Raw genomic sequence first — 25,007 nt, 5'->3', positions numbered from 1 at the left:
GCAGCTAGCCGCAGCTAGCCACAGCCGGCCCCAGCTAGCTGCTGCCGCCCAGATGACTCACATGGGCTTATATATTCAAATGGCCTCTGGCTGTTTACATTCAGAAGTCCCAGACATAAATGCATGCACTCATAGAGTCTTCAGCTTTCCACTTTTAAAGCCCGCGTGTGGCAGCCGCAGCAGCAGCAGCAGCAGCAGCAGCAAAAGCAGCAGCAGCAGGACCGTCTGCAGCGTCTCGAGAGCTGCTGCAGCTCTACAAGGCTCCAGCAGCTGGCAGTTCGAGGGGCCCCACAAAAGGGCATTTGAAGGGCCCCTTGCTGCATGCAAATCAAGACCCACCCCAGCGGGGGGCCCCCGGGGGGCCCCCGGGGGGCCCCCCTAGAGCCCCACTTGATCTTTGTTCGGACTTTGTTTTAAAAGTACTTTTTAATATTTTTCAAGAGCCACTACCCCGGGCCCGTCTTTAGCCAAAAGCTGCATGCAAAACCCTAAAAAGAGGAAAGAGAAACTGCTGCAGCTAAATCCCTACTTGCCACAGCTGTGTGTGGGGCCCCTGGGGCCCCCAACTGCCCCCTTGGGGGCCCCCAGGGGGGCCCCCAAGGGGGCAGGCTCCCCGGTGGGGGCCCCCACCCCTGGGGGCGGCGCAGCTGTGCCCCTGGGGCCTCTGCACTCAGTCTAAAGCTGCTTCCTAAGTACTAAACCCTCCCCCGGGGCCGCAAAGCAACAATTCCTCTGCAGCTAAGTACCCAGGGCCCCACCCAGGGGCCCCCCTGGAGGGTCTTTGGGCCCCTCTTGCAAAGAACTCTGCGCGTGCAGCCCCTGGGGGCCCCCCGAGGGCCTCTGGGGGCCCCATCGAGGGTTCACCTGCGCGCCAGTGGAAGCAACCGCGAGCAGAACTTCGCTGCTGCAGCACCTACGGGGGTGTTGGGCTCAGAACGGAGCCACAGCAAACACAGGAAGAAGCAAATAGTGTCAAAAAAGCCATTTTACAGCGAACAGACACAAAGCGCTGTTTTGTTGAGGGCTGGGTGCTGGGGGCACACAGTCGCTTGCCAGCGGGCAGTGCAGCCGGAGCCGCGGCAGCGTCTCGAGGCCCTCTTGCGAAGTGTAAGCCTCATGGAAAAGACTCAGTGAAGATTATTGAAAGTCAAAAGTGAGGAGTTGTGGCGCGAAAACGAGCGCTTCCGCACGGCGGCACAATCGCGGGTGTACAGACGCTGCAGCAGCAGCGGAGGCGGGATTTGATCGGAACTGCAGCGGAGGGGCATTTTCGTTAGTTTCGCGAGCAGCAAACTCTGCGGAAAGTTGGTAAATGAATTTATCGACATAAAGTTGTCTATAATCCGGCGAAAAAGCCCTGTTTCCCGGGGGTTAAGGGGGGAGATCGCGGGAGAGGAGCCTCGTTAGTGCTTGCCACCCAGATGCTGCGCCGGCGCCGCTAGGGCGGCAGGCGGCGGGCTTGCTCCGCTAGAGCTGCGCAGAAAGCTAACATCTGCTAATTCAATATATTTGGCGGCAGAAAGCAGCAGAAGAACTGGGACTCGCGCGCTGCGCGGCCTTCCCCTGCAGCAGCAGGCGCTGCTGCAGTGGCCGCATGCCGGCAGCGTCGCCGGGTGCCGCAGCGCCACAGACGAGGCCCAGGAGAGTCCTTAGAGTGGATTTATCTGTTTTAAGCGGCTGAGAGGATCTGTTTGCGGTGTAAATGCACCCCAACATGACACCTGGGCGCCTTGCCTCCCCGTGTCCTCTTGACTTGCAATTGCTGCAACGCCTCACCCTCAGGAGGGCAATCCTCGTGGCTGCTGCGCCCCAAGGGCGTCTTTCGGGGGCCTTCCTTTCTTTTTCTCCTCCGCAGTCTCTTCTTTGGCATTAATTCAGCAGCAGCAGCTCATTTTTTGGGCCCTCCAGTCCTGCTGCGCTGCGTGCCCCCCTCCGCCCGGCCGCAGGCTTCTGCTGCAGCACCGGCAGCGCTGGAGCAGCAGCGCCGCCGCGCAGCCGCAGAGGCAGCAGCAGAGCTCAGCAGCAGCGAGACGCCTCAGCAGCAGGCCTTAAGGCTTCCGCCGAGGCCCGGAAGCGCGCACTGCAGCAGCAGCAGCAGCAGCAGCAGCGGCAGCAGCAGCAGCAGCAGCAGCAACGCCCGCTCCTAGGATGTCCCCCTCACTGAGGTACCCAGGCTGCGCATTCGTCGAAGAGGAAGCCGGCGCCTCCGGCGGGGAGGTGTACCGCAGCGGCGGCAGCTGCAGCAGCAGCAGCTGCAGCAGCGGCAGCTGCAGCAGCGGCTGCAGCAGCGGCAGCTGCAGCAGCGGCTGCAGCAGCAGGGAAACCTGCGGAGGCAGCAGGTGCGACACCAGCAACGGCAGCTGCCGCAGCACTGGCAGCAGAAGCAGCATGGATAGAGAAGTGGATCTATCTCCCCTGAGTGGGGCCCAGCCTTCTTGGCCAAGCACTCCGAGTGCAGAAATGCCAGCAGCAGCAGCAGCAGCAGCACCAGCAGCAGCAGCAGCAGCAGCAGCAGCAGCGGCTTTGCCGGGCGCGGAAAACCCCGCAGCGGCGGCCGGCGGCGCCGCCCAGAGCGCGGGGCTCTGGGCTCTCGCGCTGCAGCAGTCTGCTGCTGCTGCTGCTGCTGCTGCTCTCATGCGCCGCAGCCCCTCAGCCCCCAGTTTGGTCAGCGGCGTGCTGCGGGACTGCCTGCAGAGTCGGCAGCAGCTGCAGCTGCTGCAGCAGCAGCTGCTGCTGCAGCAGATGCAGCAGCTCAAGCTGCGCCCGCAGGACCAGCAGCAGGAAGCGGACGACCAGCCGCAGCCGCAGGAGGGCCAGGCGCGACAGAGGCAGCTGCAGCAGCTGCAGCAGCAGCAGCAGCAGCAGCAGCAGCAGCCGCTGGAGCAGCAGCAGCAGCAGCTGCAGCCGCTGCAGGAGCTGCACGAGGAGCAGCTGCAGCACGAACCCCTCCCGACCATCATTATGACCGCAGCGGAAAGCTCCGAAACCCTCGACGAAGAGCAGCAGCAGCAGCAGCAGCAGCAGCAGCAGCAGCAGCAGCAGCTGCTGCTGCTGCAGCAGCCAGATGAGGGAGAACACGAGCAGCAAGATCCTGTGGGGGAGCAGCTGGGCGGGCCCAATGTACAGGTGCGACAGCAGCGCCACAATCGGCAGCAGCGGCGGCAGCAGCAAAAGAGTTTAGCAGCAGTGGGAGCAGCAGCAGCAACTGCTGCAGCAGCAGGCATGGGGAGCAGCAGCAAGGTGGGGCCTCTCGCAGAGGGAATTGCTGCTGCTGCTGCGGCGCCAGCAGCAGCAGCAGCTGCTGCTGCTGCCAGCAATAGTGCGAGGAAACGGCGCTGCACCAGGCCCCCAAGAAACAGAGTCAGCAGCAACAGCAATATCCGCTACAGCAGCAGCAGCAACTGCAACTGCAGCAACGGCGGCAGCAGCAGCAGCAGCAGCAGCAGGACTCGCACCAGAGCTCAAAGCGACGCAACGCATTCAATGCTTAAGCGGAAGCCCCACCAAGTCGAGGACCAGTTCTTCCGGTGAGGGTTTAGGGTTTAGGGTTTAGGGTTTAGGGTTTAGGGTTTAGGGTTTGGGAACCCGTTCTTCGTGTGTCTTGCTCCTCGGCGTTTGGGGTTTAAAGAAAATGAACGAGCAGCAATTAAAAACAAGGACCACGAACAGTTAATCGGTCCTTTCTGCTGCTGCTGCTGCTGCTGCTGCTGCTGCTGCTGCTGCTGCTGCAGCATAAAGATGTGCCAGAACTTCTTGAACGGCAGCTGCAGCAAAAGCCACACCTGCAGCTACGCCCACAGCGAGGAGGAGCTGCGAGAGCCTCCGGCGCTGACCAAAACCAAGATGTGTGTGCACTGGCAGGCGGTACGCCAAACCCTAAACCCTAAACCCTAAACCCTAAACCCTCGACCCTAAACCCTAAACCCTAGGACCCGCTCGGGGAGGCGGCCGAACGCGCGCCGCACGCCTGAAACCCTAAACCCTTCCAGGGGGTGCAGCTCTTGGGGAACAGCGCGCGCCTTTGCCGCCTAGGGTTTAGGGTTTAGGGTTTAGGGTTTAGGGTTTAGGGTTTAGGGCTTTGGTGCTTCAGGGAACTTGCCCAGCTACAGACGGCTCGTGTCTTTTCGCCCACGGCGAGGCAGAGCTGCGCAGCACGAGCGACTATTACAAAGCACGTCTTCTTTTGCTGCTGTTGCTGCTGCTGCCGCTGCTGCTGCTGCTGCTGCTGCTGGAGCTGCTGCAGCTGCTGGGCTTGTGCTTTAGCTGGTGTAGTTTCTAGTACTCTTTGCTGCTGCGGCTGTTGCTGCTTTTGCTGCTGCTCTGTGCGCATCCGAAGTGCAGCGACGTGCAGCAGCTGCTGCTGTTGCTGCAGCGCTGGGCTCCTTTCTAAACTGCTGCTGCGGTTGCTGCTGCTGCTGCTGCTGCTGCTGCAGACGAAGCTGTGCAAGTTCTGGGTGCGCGGAGGCGTCTGCCCAGCAGGAGAGAGTTGCCGTCATGCGCACGGAGAGCAGGAGTTAAGGAAGCGGAAGTAAGCAGCAGCAGCAGCAGCAGCAGCAGCAGTAGCAGCAGCAGCAGCAGGAGCGGCTTGTTTTTCTGCTGCTGCACGTGCTGTTAGTGCTGCAGTTTGGTGCCGCTGGACGCAGCAGCTGTAGCTGCGTGTCCACAACAATTTGCCGCTGCTGCCTCGCGTGCTGCTGGTGCTATTGCTGCTGCTGCTGCTGCTGCTGCTGCTGCTGCTGTTGCTGCTGCAGCTACCGACGCACTGAACTGGAGAAATTTGCCTCTGTGCACGGGCTGAACATTGTGGCTTTGCTGGAGGAGCTGCGGGGAGCTGCCAGTTTGAATGTAGCAGCAACAGCAGAAGCAGCAGTGATAAGAAGCAAGGCGAAGAAGGGAGCAGCAGAGGGGCAGCAGGGTGCTGCTGCAGGTGCTGCTGCAGCAGGAGCAGCAGCAGCGGGCGCAGCAGCAGCAGCAGCCAAGGGCGCAGCGGCCTCCGCGACAGCGCCCGCCGGGCCCGCCGCGGCCCCCGCGGCCCCCGCGGAGCTGCAGCAGCTGCAGCAGCAGCAGCAGCAGCAGCAGCAGCAGCGGATGGGTCGGGGGGACCGGGTGCGGGGCGTGTCTTTGCCGACGCAGAACAGCCGGGGAGTGTCGGGAGAAGGGCAGCAGCAGCAGCAGCAGCAGCAGCAGCAGCACGCGCACCACCGGCGGGGGGAGGCGCACGGGCCGCGGGGCGCGGGGCCGCAGCAGCAGCAGCAGCAGCAGCAGCACGGCGGGGAGCAGGAGGCCAGCCAGCGGTGGCAGCAGCACGAGCAGCAGCAGCTGCTGCTGATGCAGCGCGCTGCAGTGGAGGGGGGGGCCCCCGTTTATGCCCAAGTGCCCTTTGTGCCCACAGATGTGTACACAACTCTGCCGGGTTTGCTGCCTTACCCAGCGCCTTATATGCAGGTGCCATATGCAGCAGCAGCAGCAGCAGCAGCAGCAGCAGCTCCGGGGGCGCAGTACGGGGCCCCCAGCTACCCGCTGGGCATTTTCCCGCCCTACCCGCTGCTGCAGATGCCCACGGTGCAGCAGCCCCTCGTGAACCCCACAGCAGCAGCAGCAGCAGCAGCAGCAACTCCGAGCACCGCGGCAGCAGCAGCGGCGGCGGAGGCCAGCGGCTCTGCCCTGCCGCAGCAGCAGCCACTAGATGAACCCGCAGACGTCTAGCTTGTCCGCAGACAGCAGCAGCAGCAGCAACAGCAGCAGCAGCAGGTACTGCTGCAGGCGCTGCTGCAGCGGCACCTCCGGCTGCCGTGCTGCAGCAGCTGGCTGTCTCGTTGCAGCAACAGAGTGTTGCGCATGTTCACCGGACGGGGAGGTAAGGCCCCCCGTCCAGCAGCAGCAGCAGCAGCAGCAGCAGCAGCAGCAGCCGCTGCAGCAGCGGAGCTGCAGCAGCTGCAGCGGCTGCTGCTGCTGCAGCTGCTGCTGCACTCATTGTAGTTAGCAATCGAGCTTCGTCTCAGGGCTCAGGAGAGACAAGATGTTCCCGACCGGACAAACTGCCTATTGTTTGATGAGCAGCAGCAGCAGCAGCAGCAGAGGCTGCTGCTGCTGCTGCTGCTCTCCTTTGTGTGACTCTCAGCGTCCTAAGCTGCGAGGCTGTATTTGTGCTGTCTGCTTGCTGCTGCTGCTGCTGCTGACCCCCCTTTAGCAGCAAGCAGCGCGTAGGGAGGAAGCAGCAGCAGCAAGACTGCAACCGCACAGTGAGAACCTCGCAACAGCAAGCTGTGGGTTTACTTGACTGTCAAGAGGGATGCAGCCACCGCAGCAGCAGCAGCAGCAGCAGCACAAGCTGCTGCTGCTGCTGCTGCTGCACCTCGTAGACGCAAACAAAACCGATTGCCAGAGGCCTTGGCCCCCAGAGTTCGTCCGGGCGGCGCCGAACTAAGGGGGCAGCTGCTGCAGCAGCGCTGCAGCAACTATAGCAACAGTGGCAGCAGCAGCTGCTGCTGCAGCAGCTGCTGCTGCGCTATGCTGCTGCATTCACGGCAGGCCGGCCATGAATGGCGGACTGCAGCAGCTCGCCTAAAACGCGTGCAACTGTCTCTTTAGACGCAGCAGAGATTTGCTCTTCACCTGTTGCTGCTGCAGCTGCTGCTGCAGCCTGTTGTGGCTGCTGCTGCAGCTGCTGTTGTGGTGCTGCTGCTGGAAGCTGCGCCTGCGCCTGAGCGGCAGCAGCAGCGTCTGCTGCTGCCAGCTGAGCGTTTGCTGCAGCAACAGCAGCGGGAGCAACAAGCGTGTTGCTGCTTAATATTATCGCTTGTTGCTGCACGATCAGACGCTGCTGCTGCTGCAGCATTTCAGCGTGCTGCTTGTTGTTCTCCAGCAGCCGCACCACTTCTCTTTCCACCTGCAGCAGCAGCAACAGCAGCAGCAGCAACTTGTAAACCGACAGCCCTAACTTAGTGATTACAGCGCATTTGGCATGCTGCAGGCTGCTCGCAGCACGCGGCCACTGCTGCTGCTGCTTCTGTAGTTCTGCTGCTGCTTCTGTAGTTCTGCTGCTGCTTTTGTAGTTCTGCTGCTGCTTTTGTAGTTCTGCTGCTGCTTTTGTAGTTCTGCTGCTGCTTCTGTAGTTCTGCTGCTGCTTCTGTAGTTCTGCTGCTGCTTCTGTAGTTCTGCTGCTGCGTCTGTAGTTCTGCTGCTGCTTCTGTAGTTCTGCTGCTGCGTCTGTAGTTCGCCTGCTGCTGCTGTGGCTGCTATTTGCTGCTGCTCTTGTTGCTGCTGCTTTCACTAGCTAGTCCTGCAATGCTGCTTCCCTGCCGGCTCTGCTAGCACTGCCTGCGCTGTACATTGCTGCTGCTGCTGCTGCTGCTGCTGCTGCGTCTACTACTGCTGCTTCTCTGCTGTTGCTGCCAACACTGCGTTTTGCTGCTGCTAATGCTGCTCCTGCTACTGCGGCTGCTGTTACAGCTGCTAATGCTGCTTCTGCTGCTTGTGCTGCTGCTACTCCCGCTGCTGCCGCTGCATGCTGCTGCCGCTGCATGCTGCTAATGCTGCCGCTGCTAATGCTGCTGCTGCTGCTACTACTGCTGCTGCTGCTGCTGCTGCTGCTGCTGCTGCACCTGAGAGCAAGTGGCTGTGCTGCGGGGAACGCCGAGAAGGTCGCAGACAGATCTGAAGAGAGTGTCGAGGGGGCGGTGGTGGCGAACAGCTGTCTGTACACCTGCGATGCACTCTTCTAGGGTTTTGAACCCTAGGCGGCTGCGGAGGTCGGCGAGGAACTGCTGCTGCTGCTGCTGCTCCGCCGTCAGCTGCTGCTGCTGCTGCTGCAGCAGCTGCTGCTGCTGCAGCTGCTGCCGCACGCACGACACCGCACGAGCGTCGGCTGCTGCTGCTGCTGCCAGCATGTCCCGCTGCTGCCCCTCGTGCTGCTGCTGCAGGCGCACCAGGCGGGAGAAGAACTCCTCTGTGGGCTCGTGCTGCTGCAGCAGGTCGAGGGGCTCCAGCTGCTGCTGCTGCATGTTGCAGCCCTCCTCGAGCAACGCAACAACCTGCTGCTGCTGCTGCTGCTGCTGCTGCTGCAGCTGCTCTTCTACGGACACACGGCAAGACCCTGGGGTGCCCGCCAGCTCCTGCACCAGTTGCTGCAACTCGGAGTAGTTGCGCAGCTGTACAGACACCGCAGCAACAGCAGCAGACACTGCAGCAGCAGAAAAGCCGAGGCAGCAGCAGAAGCAAATGGCTCCAAGCAACGAAATCAACAGCAGCGGCAGCTGCAGGACCGAAGCAAGCCACGAAGCAGCAACAGCAGCAGCAAGCACAGGCAGCAGCAGCAGCAGCAGCAGCAGCAGCAGCACGCCGTACGGCTTTTGCTTGGCACTTGAGCCGACAGAGAGCCCTGGCAATGAACAGCAGCTTTTGCTGCTGCAGGCTGCTGCTGCAGCCAGCTGTACCGACACCGCGCACCCCCTGCTGCTTCAGCCGCCGCCTCAAAACCTTCACCAGTTCCGCGTCAGAGGGGGGCACTGACTCAAGAACAAGAGCCAGCAGCACCTGCAGCAGCAGCAGCAGCAGCAGCAGCAGCAGCAGCAGCAGCAGCAGCAGCAGCAACAACAACAGCAGCAGCAGTGACAGACGCGCAGCAAACCGTCCTCTCCCGTGCTGCCGCTCACGCTATCGCCCCTGCCTCATCCACAGCCCCCTCTTTTGCTGCTGCTGCTGCTGCTGCTGCCGCTGCTGCTGCTGCTGCTGGCTGACTCACCTGCAGCAGCTGCTGCTGCAGCGCAGGCCCCTGGTGCTGCAGCAAAGCCACGCCCGGGAGATTTGAAGGCAGGCAGCGGAAGGCCACGCAGCAGCTCTGAGGTGTACATACACCCCACACAGGGTCGCTAGCTGCTGTGCAGCAAAGTCCCGAAACCCTAAACCCTAAACCCTTAACCTAAACCCTAAGTCCCAAACCTGCAGCACTTAGCGCCAGCAGCAGCAAGAACCCCGCGACCAGGCTAGCCGCGGCGGCTGCAGCAGCAGCAGCAGCAGCAGCAGCAGCAGCAAACCTTGACAAGCTGCTGCAGCGTTTCTCGCTGCATGCTCTGCAGCGCCTTGTCGCAGCGCATTAACAGCCGAGGGTCGCCACAGCCGTCTGAGTCCTTTAGAGGGTTCAACTGCTCCTGCAGCAGCAGCAGCAGCAGCAGCAGCAGCAACAGCAGCAACAGTGAAGCAGCAAAAAACAGCAACGCTCCAGCAGCGAGAGTCCACGCAGCAGAGGCAACTGCAACAAGTACATCAGTGGCACAGCACGCAAACAGGAGAGCAGCAGCAGCAGCAGCAACAGCAGCAGCAGCAGCAGCAGCAACAGCAGCAGCAGCAGCAGCACACCTGTAGCTCCCGCAGCTGTTCGTGAAGGGCCGTGACTTCTTCTGTAGAAGGCCTCAAGCGGAGCTTCGCCACTTCCGCCTCCAACTAAGCAGCCATCGCAGCAGCAGCAGCAGCAACAGCAGCAACAGTTGCTGCAGAACCCAGCACAGCTGCTGCTGCAGCGGCAGCAGCAGCAACAATCCATGCAGCAGCAGCAGGTAACGCAAAAGCAGCAAATCCAGCTCGGCCCACCTCCTCTTTTGTTGCACGCAGATCCGCTACTGCCTTCCCGTCCGTTTGCTTCTGCAGTGCAGCAGCAACTTCCAGCTGCAGCAGCAACAGCACAGCAGCAGCAACAGCAGCAGCAGCAGCAAGAGCAACAGGCAGCAACCGCAGTTGGAGCAAAGCCGTAGACATGCGACGGCAGCAACGGCGTAATGCAGCAGCAGCAAAACGAACGCACTTAGAACTAGCGAAAGTAACGGTTAGTGCAGCAGCAGCAACAGCAGCAGCAGCAACAGCAGCAGCAGCAGCAGCAGCAGCAGCAGACCTTCGTTCTGTTCCGTTTTTCTTTCTCGAGAGCTTCACTAAGCATTGCCGCCTCCGAGCGAAGAGCTGCTACCTGTATGTCATGCTGCTGTTGTTGCTGTTTGTGCTGCTGTTGCTGCTGCTTGTGCTGCTGCTGCAGCTGCTGCTGCAGTTGATCCACCTGCTGCTGCAGCTGCTCTACCTGCTGCTGCAGCTGCTGCTCTCTCTGACGCAGCTCAGCAGCAGCAACCTTCTCCTCCTCCGCTTCTGCTGTTGCTGCTGCTATTGCCGTCGCTGCTGCTGCTGCAGCGGCTGCAGATGCATCTGCTGCAACGTTGCCACCCTGCTGCTGAAGCTGCTGCTGCGCCACCTTCAGCGCTGCTGCGAGCCCCTGGATTTCCCGCTGCTGCGCCTCCACCTGCAGCAGCAGCAGTAAAAGCAACAGCAGCAGCAGGCATGCACTTCTGCACAATAGTCATATGAAACAGAGAGCCCACTACTCATGCCCTGCGCAGCAGCAGCAGCAGCAGCAGCAGCAGCAGCAGCAGCAGCAGCACCGGAACCTGCAGTGCCTACCTTGGCCTCATACTGCCTCACGATTTCCAGAGTCTCCCTCTTCTGCAGCTGCTGCTGCTGCTGGTTGCTGCCAGCAGGAGATCGCCGAGAGAGCAGTCCCGACTGCAGCACCTTGGCAGCTTTCTGCTGCTGCTGCTGCTGCTGCCGCGCTGCTGCTGCTTCCCGCTGCTCCAGCTGCGGCGCAATGCACAACACCAGTTTCTGCATATCAGACACACTGGCTGCTGCTGCTGCACTTAAACAGACTACAGAAAACACTAGTAAGGCCAGCAGCAGCAGCAGCAGCAGCTGCTGCTGCTGCTGCTGCTGAGCGTGAGGCCTCAAGACACAGAGCTCTAGGGCAACATGCCCCTGCAGCAGCCCCTACAGCTGCTATAGCCGGTTTACTAAGCTCCCCACTGCCCTTGCTGTTGCTGCTGTTGCTGCTGTTGCTGCTGCTGCTGCTGTTGCTGCTGCTGCTGCTGCTGGAGGGACTCACCAATCGGAGCTGGTTGTCCCTGTCGTTGAGCATTTCCCGCTGCAGCTGAGCCTTCTTCTTTGCCTCCTGCAGCTGCTGCTGCAGCTCCTCGTTTTTATGCTTTGCTGTTAACAGCTGCTGCTGCAGCGCTGCAGCAGCAGCGACCCGCTGCTGCAGGTCTGCTGCTGCAGCACGAGCAGCATCCGCCTGAAGGAAAGCAGCAGCAGCAGCACTTGGGATGTACGTACACTGCGGCTGCAAGCAGGACAGCAGCAGCTGCAGCAGCAGCTGCAGCAGCAGCTGCAGCAGCAGCTGCAGCTGCAGCAGCAGCTGCAGCAGCAGCACACACGTACCTCAGCGGCGAGAGCGTCGTTTTGCTTGCGAAGCCGCGAGAGCGTCTCACTGTGCTTAGCTGCTGCAGCTTGCTGCTGCTGCTGCAGCTGCTGCACCTGCAGCAGCAGCTGCCCCCGGGCCTGGTGCGCCTGCAGGGCCTGAGCCACGGCCTGGGAGCAGCACTCTACGACATGCTGTACGTACACCTCAGTAGTTTCAATTTCCAGCACGAACCGGTCTTGCTGCTGCTGCTGCAGCTCTGCTGCTGCAGCTGCTGCTGCTGCTGCCGGCAGCGGGGGGTGGCAGCGGCTTGCTGCGCGCCACAGCTGCAGCGGCTGCAGCTCTGCTGCATGCAGCAGCCGGTCCAGCCGCTGCAGCGAAGGCCAAAGGCTGTCTCGGAGTCTTTCGCGGCTGCTGCGAATCTCGGCTACGTGCTGCTGCTGCAGCAGCTGCAGGACCTGCACCTGCTGCTGCTGCTGCTGCTGCTGCAGCTGCAGCCACGGCGAACTGGCTTCGTCCGACGCAGCAGAAGCAGCAGCAGGAGAAGCAGGCAGAAAGGCCTTCCCGCTGCTGCCAAAGGAGGGAGCCGGCGACGCCAGAAGCGCCAGCTGGCCTCCGCCTGCTGCTGCTGCTGCTGCTGCTTCTGCTGCTGCTGCTGCTTCTGCTGCTGCTGCTGCTGCAGACGAAGCAGGGGACGATGCATGCGACGAGTCCTCATAGAAGTGCCCGAAATCTGCAGTCTGCGCCAGAGGTGGAACAGCTTGCTGCAGCCACCTGCTGCTGCTGCTGCTGTTGCTGCATGCTACAGCGGGGGGCTGCTGGTAATCTTCTGCAGCAGCAGCAGCAGCAGCAGCAGACACGCTGGGAAGCGACAGCAACGAGCTGCTGCTGCCGCGATCGCTGCTGCTGCGCACTTGCAGGGCCTGCGGCCGGTCGAGCAAGGTGGGGTAGGGCCGCTGCAGCCTCGTGGGAGACAGCAGCAGCAGCTGCTGCTGCTCCTGCTGCAGGTGAAGCTGCTGCTGCTGCTGCTGCTGCTGCTGCTGATACTCCAAAGCAACCAGACCCGAAGCAGCATCTGGGCGACCCTCAAGAGCTCCTGCCACAGCCTCAACCTCAGAAGAAGCCAAAGACGATGCAGAAGGACTTCCACTGTTCTGCTGCTGCTCTTGCTGCTGCTGCTGCAGTCCGTGCTGCTGCAAGTCATGCTGCTGCTGCTGCTGAAAGTGGCCTGCTTCTGCCTCGTGAAGCCAAGGGGGAGCCCCTCGTGCGAGGCTGTCGTAGTGGCTCTGCTTTTCGAAGCCTTCCTGCTGTTGCTGCAGCAGCAGCTGCTGTTGCTGCAGCAGCAGCTGCTGCTGCAACGATTCCTGTTGCTGCAGCGGCTGCTGTTGCAGCTGCTGTGGCTGTTGCTGTTGCTGCAGCGGCTCCTGTTGCAGCTGCTGCAGCGTCTGCTGCTGCTGCTGCAGTGGCTGGTGTTGCTGATGCAACGTCTGTTGCTGCTGCTGCAGCGCCTGCTGCTGCTGCTGCTGCAGCGGCTGCTGCCAAGCGTGAGCACTTGAAGCTGGAGACGGCGTCACAGACTCCGTTGTGCCTCCTGCAGCAGTTAGCAGCAAAATGGCGCAGCAATTAGCAGCAGCAGACCAGCAGAAATGCAGCAGCAGCAACACAGCAGCAGCAAAACAGCAGCAGCAATGCAGCAGCAGCAAAAAGCCCTAGAGTTGTGCACACTTCTCTCACCTGCAGTTGTGCAGCGGCTCCCAACGCCTACAGGTGCAGCAGCAAACGCACTCTCTGTCAGCCCCCGCGGCTTGCTGCTGCTGCTGCTGCTGCTGCTGCTGCTGTTAGGCGACACAGCAGCAGAAGCAGCAGATGGGCTTGTTGCTGCTGCACTGGGGGGCTGCAGCAAAGGCCGCTCCTGCGGCACAGAAGGTCCGTAGGGAGAGAAGCTCTCAGTTGAATCTGCTGCGTCTTCGCTGCTGCTGCTGCTGCCGCTGCTGCTGCCGCTGCTGCTGCCGTTGCTGCTGCCGCTGCTGCTGCTCAGCGCTTTCCCAGAGGAATAAGCCGCATACCCGAGTTGCCGCTGCTGCATAGGCTGCTGCTGCTGCTGCTGCTGCTGCTGCTGCGGCAGCAGCAGCTGCTGCGCTGCTGCCTCAGCCCCCTCATCTGACCATGACCAAGCCAGGACCTCAGAAGCAGCAGACGGCCTATGCGCATGCTGCAGCAGTTGCTGCTGTTGCTGCTGCTGCTGCTGCTTCTGGCTGCCGCGCAGCAGGGGCGCTGCTGAGGAATATCCTGCAAAAGTGGAGCTCTGAAGTCCAGCAGCAGCAGGAGCAGCAGCAGGTGCAGCAGCAGAAGGAGCAGCAGCAGGTGCAGCAACAGTCGCAGCAGCAGGCGCAGCAACCGTTGGAGCCTGCAGCCACGCTGGCCGCGCACTAGCAAAAGCAGGCTCAGCAGCAGCAGCAGCAGCAGCAGCAGCAGCAGCAGCAGCAGCAGTAGTACTACTTGGCGCTGGACTTGCTGCTGCTGCTAGGCCGCTGGCTCCCAGCACAAGGCCCACGCGGGCTAGGAGCTCCCGAGATGCTGCTATAGTTCTTGCTGCTGCCGTGCTGCTTCTCGTTGCTGCTGCTGCAGTAGCTGCTGCAGCAGCAGCAGTGCTGTTGTCGCCGCTGCTGCTGCTGGGGCTGCTGTTGCTGCTTCGGTGTGCTGCAGCAGCAGCAAAGCTGCCGCAAGAGCGCGCTGTTGCGCTGCTTGGCGGCAGCAGAGATGGCAAGTTGCTGCTGCTGTTGCTCTGGCAATGACTGCCTTGAGTAAGTGCAAGGCCAGTGCTGCTGCTGCTGCTGCTGCTGCTGCTGCTGCTGCTGTTGCTGACTGTAGAAATCCTTGTTGCGTTGCTTCTTAGCGCAGCAGCAGTGCTTTCAGGAAAAACAGGTAGGGCCTTGGCGCTGGTGCTGCCCGTGCTGCTGGACCCAACAGCAGCCGCTGCTGCTGCTGCTGCTGTGCTGCCCTGCTGCTGCTGCTGCTGCTGCTGCTGCTGCTGCTGCTGCGGCGGCCTGTATACCCCTGCCAAAAACAAAGCAGCTTTGCTGTTCCTTGCGACATCAAAGGGGGTGTCCAGTTCGCTCAGCAGCAAGGGCCCTGTACCTCCCAGAGGGCGTCTGTGCTGCTGCTGCTGCTGCTGCTGCTGCTGCTGCTGCTGCTGAGTGCTGCTGTGCAGTCCTGAGGCGATCAGCTCAGCAGCAGTCATCTGCTGCTGTTGCTGCTGCCAAGAGAGGATTGATGAAGGGTCATCCCCCGTGGTGCTGCTGCTGCTGTTTATTGGCGTTGCTGCTGCAACAGCAAGCCGCGCCGACACCGAGTCGAAGCCGGCGATGCTGCTGCTGCTGCCGCTCTTGCTGCTGCTGCTGCTGCTGCTGCTGCTGTTGATGTTGCTGTTGCTGCCCCTGCTTCTTCCAGGCAGCAGGTTGGGGTTGTTGTTATCTAAGGACGACACCGACGGCCGTGCAAAGGGAGATGCAGCAGCAGCAGCAGCAGCAATCGGCATGCCCGTGCTGCTGCTGCTGCCGCTTCTGCGCCCCACTGCTGTTGCTGCTGCTGCTGTTCCTGTCGGGGCAAACGGGTTCCTCGCAGGGCCCTCACCAAGTAGCAGCCGCTGCTGCTGCAGCTCCATGGCCACCAGCTGAAATAAACTGCTGCTGCTGCTGCTGCTGCTGCTGCTGCTGCTGCAGTTTCTGCTGCTGCTGCTGCATTCGCTGCTGGCGCTGCTAGCGCTGTTTCCTTTGCGGCGGTCTAATGTAGGGCTGGGCTGTACGCCGCGGGACCAGCAGGATCGCCATTGGCTGCTCTTGCTGCTGCTGCTGCTGCTGCCGCAGCTGCTGCTGACTGCCCGGCTCCTGCTGCTCTTTTTCGTAAATAAAACACAAAAATTTACTAATGAGACTCCAGAGAAGAGACTGAGGCTCTCCACTGTTGGGGGCTCGGACGGGGCTCTGCTGCCACTTGCTGGTGGGGTTGTTGTTGCTGTCACACAACTGGCCACGTCGCTGTTGCTGCAGCAACATGCGCCGCTGCTGCAGAGAAATTATGAATTATTTTTATTGCTGCTGTCAGTTTTGTGCCTAATTAAGTCGCTGCGGCTCAGCAGCAACTGCAGCAGCGGCTGCTGCTGCAGCGGCGGCTGCTGCAGCAGCAGCGGCAGCCACACTGCAGCAGCAAGGCGTGCTGCTGCGTCCTCCGCAGCGCCTTGGCTACCCAAAGGCTCTTGTTGAGGAGCTCAACTTGTTAGCTGGCTAGCCAGTGGCTAGGTAGCCATTCAGGAGCCCTGGGATCGTCTCCTCCCGGGGCTGCAGTTGAGCTGCTGCTGCTGCTGCTGCGCTGCTGCATGCGTTCCCCGGCAGCTGCAGGCCCCAGGCCAGAACCGAGGCTCTTAATAAGAAAGTTACTCACTGTACAGACACCCAGAAGCAACGAGACAGAGGCCAGCTTCAGTGCTTGCTGCTGCGCTGCAGCAGCAGCAACTGCAGCAGCAGCAACTGCAGCAGCAGCAACTGCAGCAGCAGCAACTGCAGCAGCAGATCCGCTTAATGCGGCTCTAATGCGCAGCGGCTGAGCGACTTAAAACGGCACAGCTGCGCGGAAATAGGCCTGCAGCAGCAGCAAAGGCTGCTGCTGCTGCTGCCTCGCCGTAGCAGCAAAGGCCGTAGCAGCAACAGAAGGGCCCACTGGCCCGTAGACTTCTAAAAAACATGAAGACAACACCACCTAACGCTGCTGCTGCAGCCGCTGCTGCTGCAGCTGCTGCTGCTGCAGCCGCTGCTGCTGCAGCTGATGCTGCTGCAGCCGCTGTTGCTGGTGCAGCTGTTGCTGCTGTTGCCGCTGTATCTGTTGCTGCTGCAGCTCTTGCTGCTGCAGCTTTTGCTGGTGCAGTTGTTGCTGCTGCAGCTTTTGCTGCTGCAATTGTTGCTGCTGTAGCTGCTGCTGCTGTGGCTGTTGCTGCTGTAGCTGCTGCTCCTACTCGTGCAGTTGCTGCTGACCCTGCAGCAAATGTTCGCAGCTCTTCCCTCTAAGTGACTCTCCTGCTGCTGCTGCGTGCCTGTCTACAAACAAACTACTTGTGAACTGAGCAGCTAGCCAGCCAGCTAGCTGCTAGCATATAAGCCAGCTAGCTAGGTGCAGCGAAGGCAGCTAGCTGCGCAAAGACTGAAGCGCAGGTGCGCCGCCAGATTTGAGAGACACTGTCTCCGCTGCAGCGTTCACGTGCTGCTGCTGCTGCAGCTGCTAATGCTGCGCTGCTGTTGCGCTGCAGCAGCAGCAGCAGCAGAACAGCCATTCACTTATACGGCAAGAACTGCAGCAGCAAGAGGCACTGGGCGCTGACAAATGAGGTGTCCATACACCCCAAGGCAAAATGCATTACAACGAAACAACTTACAACTCCTCTCCCTTTTGCGTTGCGTCTTGCTGCTGCTGCTGCTGCTGCTGCTGCTGCTGCTGCTGCTGCTGCTGCTGTCCTGCTTCGCCAACGTCTTCGTCTACTGGGACTGTGTAATTGCCCGCGTGGAAAGCGTCGACGTCCTTCTGCACCCTGTAGCAGCAGCAACAGCAGCAGCAGCAGCAGCAGCAGCAGCACAGATATCCAGTCATACCAGAAGCTGCAGCAGCAGCAGCAGCAGCAGCAACAGCAGCGAGCATGCCAAGCCGCAGCAGCAGCACAAGCAGCCTCACTTTTCCCTCATGTCAAGCCAGACGTTCATATTGACGATCTTGGCCTGCGCTCAGCAACAAAGCAGCAGCAGCAGCAGCAGCAGCAGCAGCAGCTTCAGCACTTTCTGCGCTGTGCTTCTTCAGCGAAACGCCGAAGCGCCAGCCTCAGCAACGACAGCAGCAGCAGCAGCAGCAACAGCAGCAGCAGCAGCAGCAGCAGCAACGATGGAGGCTTTCCGTACAGTGTCTGCAGTGAGGCGGTCCCATATGCCGACCTCCTTCTTCCTCAAGGTAACACTGAAGACAAAGCAGCAGCAGCAGCCAGCAGCAGCAGCAACGAGGAGTGCAGCAGCAGCAGCAGCAGCAACTGAAAGTGCAGCAGCATCGGTAACAAAGCGAGCTTCCGCAGCAGCAAAAGGAGCAGCGGCGGTAGCAGCAACAGCAGCAACTCTTACACGACTTTTCCCACGGAGGCGAAATTCCACTTTGTCCGCTGCAGCAGCAGCAGCAGCAGCAGCAGCAAGTGCAGCACAACATGAGCAGCAGCAGCCCCTCGCAGGAGCAGCCCTCAAAAAGCAGCAACAGCAGCGACAGCAGCAGCAACAGCAGCAGCAGCACCGCTCCAGCTCTGCGCACGGCTTGCGAGTGTCGAACTGCCACAGCCCCCAGCAGCAGCAGCAGCAGCAGCAGCAGCAGCAGCAGCAGCAGACCTCCGGAATGATCTCTTTGAAAAGCTGCAGGTCAAGTCTGTACTTTCTCCTCACGCCAGAGTGCTGCGCCAAACCCGTGAAGGAAAATGAGTTGGAGGAACTCGAAAAAGAGCTGTCTTCCAGAGACAGAGCGCCTGCAGCAGCAGCAGCAGCAGCAGCAGCAGCAGCAGCAGCAGCAGAGGCTACAGGGCGCCCCGCCCAAGGCCTGCTGCCAGTCGCCACGCACGGCCAAATGCAGAGCAGCAGCAGCAGCAGCAGCAGCAGCTCACGCAGCAGCAGAAGCAGCAAAGCCTCGCGAGAGCTGCTGTGGGAGCAGTCTCGGAAGCATTGGCGGCTGAAGCAGCAGCAGCAGCAGCAGCAGCAGCAGCAGCAGCCACCAGCAGCACCAAGTCAAAGAGCAGCAGCAGCAGCAGCAAAGTTACCTGGGCTGCTCCATCTGTAGGCAAATTTGATATTCAAAAATATTTCAATCGGAGACTGCGCCCACTGAAAAGCCGGTGACATCCTGCAGCAGCAGCAGCAGCAGCAGCAGCAGCAGCAGCAGCACCAGCAGCAGAAACAAGTTGTTACTGAAGCTTTAATAGTCTGCCTGCACCTCGTTATTCAGCCACAAACTCTTCCAAAGAGGCGGGTAGCCTCTAGCCTGCTGCTGCTGCTACTACTACTGTTGCTGCTGCTGCTGCTGCTGCTGCTGCTGTTGCTGCTGCTGCTGCTGCTGCTGTCCATACACTGCGATGGCGTCGTGCTGCTTGCTCAGCAGCCTCTCAATCTCCGCCAATTGATTTCTTATTCCCGTCACTAAGCGCCGAACGCGGTAGCCCACGTCCACGTCTGCAGCAGCAGCAGCAGCAGCAGCAGCAGCAGCAGCAGCAGATTTGCGGTAGCAGCAGCAGAAGCAAAAGTCCAGTGTCTGCAGCAACAGGGCCACGAGCAGCAGAGGCATCTCAGGCAAAGAACTTCCACAGGCGAACAGACCGCAGCAGCAGCAGCAGCAACAGCAGCAGCAGCTGTGGCTGAAGCCACACAACGCCTGCAGCAGCAGCAGCAGCAGCAGCAGCAACAGCAGCAGCAGCAGCAGCAGCAACAGCTGCATACTCAAGACATGAGACTCCAGGATGAGCTCCTGGGCAAGCTTCCACCAGCCTTTGCTTAGGGCAAACTCTGCATCTTCCCCCAATTGCTGCTCCTGCTGCCTTTGCTGCTGCGAATTTTGCTGCTGTTGCTGCTGCTGCTGCCGCTGCTGCTGCTGCTGCTTCAGCATCGCAATCGCTGCATCTTCTGTTGCTGCACTCAAGAAGCGAGACGGGAGAGGCTCTTCAGCAGCAGCAAATGTTTCGCAAGGAACCAGCAGCAGCAGCAGCGCCGCTGCTAGCAGCAGCAGTGGTCGGGTGGTGCTCAGCATTCTGTGTTGCTGCTGCTCCTGCTGCAGCTTCCGAGCAAAAAACAATGAGCCGATGCTGCTGGTGCTGCTGCTACCGCTGCTGCAGTGGCTGCTGTTGCTGCTGCTGCCGGCGGCGCTCTGTTGACGGTCCCGCTGCAGCTGCCGCCAGCAGCAACAGTTGGCGTTTCTGCTGCTGCAGCAGTCCTGGCGGCAGCTAAACGAGGTGTATATACACCCCAAATAAGGGAAGCTGACAAATCGCAGGCCAGGAGTGTCTACCGATTCCGATCCCTCAGGCGTCCTTGTGCCTATTGACCCTGCTGCTGCTGCTGCTGCTGCTGCTGCTGCTGCACAGTTGCTCCTGCAGCAAAGCTGCTGGTGACTTTGCTTGGTGCTGCTGCAACAGAAAAAACAGGAGACACAATCTGGCGCCGGGCGATCTTAAGGACGGGGGACAAGACACGCAGCTGCAACACCGCGGACGATTGCGTCTGCATGCTGCAGCAGCAGCAGCTGCTGCTGCTGCTGCTGCCGCGGTCACCCGGAGCGCTGCTGCTGCTGCTACTGCCCGTTAGATCGATTTCTTTTTGTGGGTGTGCTTTAGCACTCTTCATCTGCGACTTAATTTCCTCCCGAGTTGCCTTCTTCGGTCATTCTACAGAGGCGCGCTGCTGCTGCTGCTGCTGCTGCTGCTGCTGCTGCAGCTCCCTTCCTCGCCGTCTCTGGAGCCTTCCTGCGGTGTATATACACCTCTTTTTCAGGTTTCTTTTTGTGTGCTGCTGCTGTTCAGCAGCAACCAGGAAACTCTTCTTCACCAGCTCCTGGGGGCCGGACCGAAGCGCCGCAGTCCGCGCTGCTGCTGCTGCTGCTGCTGCTGCTGCTGCTGCTGCTGCTGTACGAAGATGACGTTTTTCACCTGCACGTTGCAGCTGCTGCTGTTTGCAGTTTCGCTGCTGATCCCCACGCTGGTGGCTGTGCGGATGCTGTCAGCAGCAGGCCGCGACGCAGCAGCAGCAGCAGCAGCAATGCGTCTTCTGGAGTACTTCTTGCTGCTGTGCTGCCTGCAGCAGCTGCTGTCGAGTTTCCCCGTGTCGGTGCTGCTGCGGGTGCTGCCCGCCTCGCTGCTGCTGCTGCTGAAGCTCGCAGCAGCAGCAGCACTTGCTGCTCCTGCCCTCGGCCTCCCCTCCAAAGCACTTTGCTTCGCAACAGCTCACTATGAAGAATACTTAAAGGGAGCAGCAGCAGCAGCAGAAGAGAAGATTCTGAAGCCCCTCAAGGCCAACGTGCAGCACGCCCTGGACCTGGCCCGCCAGCGCACCCAGTGACCAGCAGCAGCAGCAGCAGCAGCAGCAGCAGCAGCGGTGCGAGCTGCTGGCCACGCTAGCCAAGTAGACGCAGTGCTGGCTAGCTAGCCAGCTAGCTAGCTGGCCAGCTAGCTAGCTAGCTAGCTGAGGGTCATCTTCTACGCCCTGCGTCTCCAGCCTCCGACCGAGACAGCCAAAGGGCGAATTGTTGCGAAAAACGCACGGAGCAGCAGCAGCAGCTGCTGCTGCTGCTGCAGCAGCAGCTGCTGCTGCAGCAGCAGCAGGAAGTAGGGGCTCTGCGTCATTTGCTCATTTTTCGCTGCTTTGGCGCCAGCCACGAACAGCTGCAGGAACAGTTGCTCGGTTTGCTGCTGCTGCTGCAGGAGCTGCAGCAGCAGCAACAGCAACAGCTGCTGCTGCTGCTGCTGCTGCTGCAGCCCATATGGACTTGGAGGCACAGGCGGCTGCGCCGCAGCGCCGAACTTGCAGAGGCCGCCGGCGGCCCCCCAGAAGCTTAGAGCCAATCAGCAGCAAATAGAAACAATTAAAACAATTAAAAGCAATTTAGAAAAGTTTAAAAACAATTTAGAAATAAATTAGAAATAATTTAGAAATAATTTGAAGTTAATTTCGATATCTCGAGAGAGGCTAGAGGGAGATTGGGGCGGCGCGTTGCAGCAGCAGTTCATCATCGCCCGCTGCTGCAGCAGCAGCTGCAGCAGCAGCAGCCACTGCAGCAGCAGCTGCAGCAGCAGCTGCAGCAGCAGCTGCAGCAGCAGGGCCGGATACTTCGGCGCTGCTTTAAAAAGAAGCAGAAGCGGCTTTAAATGGACTTCTTGGAAGCATTTTGTTTGGAAGAATTTCTGCACTTTTGCAAAACTCCGGAACTGCGCATTTGGGCGCAGGTGTACATACACCCCAGCTGCTGCAGCAGCTGCTGCAGCAGCTGCTGCAGCAGCTGCTGCAGCAGGAAAAAAGCAATTTTCGGCAAATTGAAGCAAAAGAAATAAATTAAATAAAAGGCATTTTAAGGAACTCGAAAAAGACAAACTTTTCCCCGAAATGCAAGTCAAAATGCATGCAAAAAGCCCCGCGAACTTCTCCACTTTTTGCAGATTTTCTCCGAAAAAAAATTCAAAAAAGTACTTCTTGAAATGCTTTTGGGGGGAAGTGCATTTAGTTATATTTGCAGATTATCTTTAATGGATTTATGTTTTATCTGCTTCATGTTTAGTCTTATTTATATTATTTCATTTGTAAATAAAAAAGCTGTTAAATCTAATACAATTAATATTATTTGGTTTATAAATAAAAAAGCTATTAAATCTAATGTAATTAATATTGTTTCATTTATAAACAAAAAAGCTATTAAATCTAATATAATTAATATTATTTCATTTATAAATAAAAAAGCTATTAAATCTAATATAATTATTATTTCATTTATAAATAAAAAAGCTATTAAATATAATATAATTAATATTATTTCATTTATAAATAAAAAAGCTATTAAATCTAATATAATTAATATTGTTTCATTTATAAACAAAAAAGCCATTAAATCTAATACAATTAATATTATTTCATTTATAAATAAAAAAGCTATTAAATCTAATATATATAATATGCATTGAGAAGCATCAAAAGTCCATTTAATGGAACTTTGAATTAAATGGACTTTTTTGAATAAACATTTTTGTTCTTTTTGAATAACTTTTTGTTTGAAGAAATTTCTTCCCAAGATTTCCCTGAGGCGGAACTGAAAGACAAGACGCCGCCTCCAGAGTAAAGGGCCCCTCGCTGCTTCTGCTGCTGCTGCTGCTGCTGCTGCTGCTGGTCATGCTGCTTCTGCTGCTGCTGCTGCTGCTGCTGGTCATGCTGCTTCTGCTGCTGCTGCTGCTGCTGCAGCGCGCCCTGCCTCTCCGTGGCCTCAAAAGGCGACACGGAGATGACAAGGGCTCTCAAATTCAACAAAGGCCGGCTGCAGCAGCCGCAGCAGCAGCAGCAGCCGCAGCAGCAGCAGCAGCAGCAGCAGCCGCCGCAGCAGCAGCAGCAAAAGGGGCTACGAAGCCCGTGAGGCCCTGCGACAGAGGGAACGGCGCGGCGCTTGAAGCAGCTCCGAGCCAAACCCTAAACCCTAAACCCTAAACCCTAAACCCTAAGCCCGCGAATTAGAAGGCCACTGCTGCTCTGTCTCGTTTGTGTCCCCAACTAATTGGATGTGTTTCTTCTGTTGCTTCTTCATCGACTCTCCAAATCTGCAAACACAGCCAGACGCGCTCAGGTGTACGTACACCTCAGCCCCACACCCCACAAGCGCTCAGCAGCAGCAGCAGCAGCAGCAGCAGCAGCAGCAACTGCTGCTGCTGCTGCTGCTGCTCTCGCTCGGCCGCCGCCACTACTACTGCTGCTGCTGCTGCTGCCGCTGCTGCTGCTGCTGCTCTCGCTCCGCCGCCGCCACTACTACTACTGCTGCTGCTGCTGCTGCCGCTGCTGCTGCTGCTGCTCTCGCTCCGCCGCCGCCACTGCTGCTGCTGCTGCTGCTGCTGCTGCTGCTGCTGCGAATTGGCGCACCTTGATGGTTTTGTCGCACTCCCCAGTAATGAGTCTCGTCTCGGACTTGTCGAAGGCGCAGCAGAAAATTCCGTTTTCACTTTCCAAAGAGCCCGGCTGCACTCGCGACTGCAGCGTCTGGTACTTGTAGCCCGAGCGCCAGTCCCAGAAATGCAGCTGCCTGCGCCAAACCCTAAACCCTAAACCCTAAACCCTAAACCCTAAACCCTAAACCCTAAACCCTAAATGCACAGCTTCGCGCTTTGCAGTCCGGATATCCCGCGCCCTCTCCCCTGAACCCTGAAGCGCACTCCTGGAGCCCCGGGACCCAGACTTTACAGCGAAGCTCCAAACCCTAAACCCTAAACCCTAAACCCTAAACCCTAAACCCTAAACCCTCACCCGTTGTTGCTGCCGACTACCAAAGACGACCTGTCGCCCTCGTCGCGGAAGGCGCAGCAGTTGGGAATGGAGTTGAGGCCATCGATGTTCCGCTCAAAGGCCCCCAGAGGGCACCGCCAGGCCTACAGCAGCAGCAGCAGCAGCAGCAGCAGCAGCAGCAGCAGCAGAAGGCAGCGCAAGCCGGTCGCGGCGAGGTGCAGCTGGCGAGCTTCCGCTCTAAGACGATAAGACCAGCAAAGCAGCAGCAACGGCAAGCTCCTCGTGGTGCTAAACCCTAAACCCTAAACCCTAAACCCTAAACCCTAAAACCCTAAACCCTAAACCCTAAACCCTAAACACCCTAAACCCTAAACCCTAAACCCTAAACCCTAAACCCTAAACCCTAAACCCTAAACCCTAAACCCTAGGTACCTTGACTTTGTCTGCGCCGCAGGTGGCGAAGGAGTACTCTGTGGGGTGCAGCGCGACTGCCCTGACACTCTTTTTGTGGTTTGTCAAAGTGGCCTCGCATTTGCCCGCAGCAAGATCCCACAAACGCACCTGCAGCAGCAGCAGCAGCAGCAGCAGCAGCAGCAGCAGCAGCAAGTCCAGTGGCGGCACGACTGCGGTTTTGAAGCAAAAGGGGACAAAGAAAGAAAGAGATGAAAGAGGGAAAGAAGGACAAAAGAGTTTACGAAAAAAAGAAATAAATAAAAGAATTGAAGAAAGAAAGAAAAGAAAAAAAGCCAAAAAGGAAAAAAGAAAAGCAGCAAAAGGGCAACAAAAGCGGGGCCAAGAGGGGCAGCAAAAGAAATAAAAGAGGGCCAACAAGAGGGACAAAAAGAAGAAAAAAAAGTAAAGAGACAAAAAGAAACAAAAAGATGAAATAAAAGCAGAAAAGGGCGCAAAAAGAGGCCAAGAAATGGAAATAAAAAGAGAAAAAAGCTGGTCCAAAACTAAACCCCAAACCCTAAACCCTAAACCCTAAACCCTAAACCCTAAACCCCAAGTCCTAGGCCCAAAAAGGCGAAAAAAGGCGCTAAAAGGGCCCAAAACCCCACCCCCAAAAACCCTCGCCCCAAACCCTCGCCCCAAACCCTCGCCCAAACCCTCGCCAAACCCTCGCCAAACCCTCGCCAAACCCCCCTTGTGACCCCTCGTTGGAATCATCTGAAAACCCTCTCCAAACCCTCTCCAAACCCTCTCCAAACCCTCTCCAAACCCCTCCAAACCCCCCCTCATGACCCCTCGTTGGACCCCTCTCGAAACCCTCTCCAAACCCTCGCTAAACCCTCTCCAAACCCCCTCCAACCCCCCCTTATGACCCCTCGTTGGAACCCTCTCCAAACCCTCTCCAAACCCTCGCTAAACCCTCTCCAAACCCCCCCTTATGACCCCTCGTTGGACCCCTCTCGAAACCCTCTCCAAACCCTCGCCAAACCCTCGCTAAACCCTCGCAATTCCGCGAAAAGCCTTACGGTTTTGTCCTGCGAAGCAGAAATCAAGTGCGGCCGCAGCGCCTGCGCCCGCAGCGCCATCACAGTGCCCCCGTGGCCGGCTAAGACGAAGACGTTTTTTTTTGTGCGTAAATCCCACACGCGCACTGCGGCGTCGCGGCCGCCCGAACACAGCACGTCCACGCTCGGGTGCAGCGCGAGGGCGTACACGCCTGCGCACACACACGCTGCTGCTGCTGCTGCTGCTGCTGCTGCTGCTGCTGCTGCTGCTGCTGCTGCTGCTGCTGCGGAGGG

The 25,007-nt window shown here is 58.9% G+C and overlaps 7 protein-coding genes across 7 annotated transcripts; 3 read left to right on the top strand and 4 right to left on the bottom strand.

Annotated features, from left to right (window-relative positions):
- Positions 1–2,148: 2,148 nt before the first annotated feature.
- Positions 2,149–5,706, top strand: ENH_00049170 (zinc finger (CCCH type) protein, putative; the record flags this gene model as incomplete). The annotated part of the gene is made up of 4 exons (XM_013581231.1): positions 2,149–3,527; positions 3,732–3,864; positions 4,434–4,528; positions 4,752–5,706. 4 exons carry the CDS (start codon positions 2,149–2,151, stop codon positions 5,704–5,706), a joined length of 2,562 nt encoding a protein of 853 aa, XP_013436685.1.
- Positions 5,707–6,508: 802 nt separating this feature from the next.
- Positions 6,509–7,525, bottom strand: ENH_00049160 (hypothetical protein; the record flags this gene model as incomplete). The annotated part of the gene is made up of 2 exons (XM_013581230.1): positions 6,509–6,889; positions 7,451–7,525. 2 exons carry the CDS (start codon positions 7,523–7,525, stop codon positions 6,509–6,511), a joined length of 456 nt encoding a protein of 151 aa, XP_013436684.1.
- A 40-nt stretch (positions 7,526–7,565) lies between these two features.
- ENH_00049150 (hypothetical protein, conserved) lies at positions 7,566–14,894 on the bottom strand (the record flags this gene model as incomplete). The annotated part of the gene is made up of 11 exons (XM_013581229.1): positions 7,566–8,150; positions 8,347–8,535; positions 8,744–8,839; positions 9,036–9,149; positions 9,358–9,441; positions 9,589–9,663; positions 9,887–10,282; positions 10,441–10,614; positions 10,808–11,104; positions 11,251–12,821; positions 13,016–14,894. The coding sequence occupies 11 exons, from the start codon at positions 14,892–14,894 to the stop codon at positions 7,566–7,568; spliced, it is 5,460 nt and encodes a 1,819-aa protein (XP_013436683.1).
- Positions 14,895–17,152: 2,258 nt separating this feature from the next.
- ENH_00049140 (hypothetical protein, conserved) lies at positions 17,153–18,079 on the top strand (the record flags this gene model as incomplete). The annotated part of the gene is made up of 1 exon (XM_013581228.1): positions 17,153–18,079. One exon carries the CDS (start codon positions 17,153–17,155, stop codon positions 18,077–18,079), a length of 927 nt encoding a protein of 308 aa, XP_013436682.1.
- A 219-nt stretch (positions 18,080–18,298) lies between these two features.
- Positions 18,299–19,039, bottom strand: ENH_00049130 (hypothetical protein, conserved; the record flags this gene model as incomplete). The annotated part of the gene is made up of 2 exons (XM_013581227.1): positions 18,299–18,468; positions 18,733–19,039. The coding sequence occupies 2 exons, from the start codon at positions 19,037–19,039 to the stop codon at positions 18,299–18,301; spliced, it is 477 nt and encodes a 158-aa protein (XP_013436681.1).
- Positions 19,040–19,920: 881 nt separating this feature from the next.
- ENH_00049120 (hypothetical protein, conserved) lies at positions 19,921–20,343 on the top strand (the record flags this gene model as incomplete). The annotated part of the gene is made up of 1 exon (XM_013581226.1): positions 19,921–20,343. One exon carries the CDS (start codon positions 19,921–19,923, stop codon positions 20,341–20,343), a length of 423 nt encoding a protein of 140 aa, XP_013436680.1.
- Positions 20,344–22,788: 2,445 nt separating this feature from the next.
- ENH_00049110 (Pleiotropic regulator 1, putative) lies at positions 22,789–25,006 on the bottom strand (the record flags this gene model as incomplete). Its single annotated transcript, XM_013581225.1, has 4 exons — positions 22,789–23,056; positions 23,278–23,399; positions 23,689–23,817; positions 24,735–25,006. Coding segments are annotated over 4 exons (791 nt in total), but the record flags the coding sequence as incomplete, so codon positions are not given.
- Position 25,007: the final 1 nt, after the last annotated feature.

The sequence above is a fragment of the Eimeria necatrix genome, genomic scaffold (genome assembly GCF_000499385.1).
Source record: "Eimeria necatrix Houghton genomic scaffold, Enh_scaff382, whole genome shotgun sequence".
Lineage (NCBI taxonomy): Eukaryota > Apicomplexa > Conoidasida > Eucoccidiorida > Eimeriidae > Eimeria > Eimeria necatrix.
The sequence above is the reverse complement of the archived record's forward strand: the minus strand, read 5'-3'. Positions and strand labels throughout refer to the sequence as shown.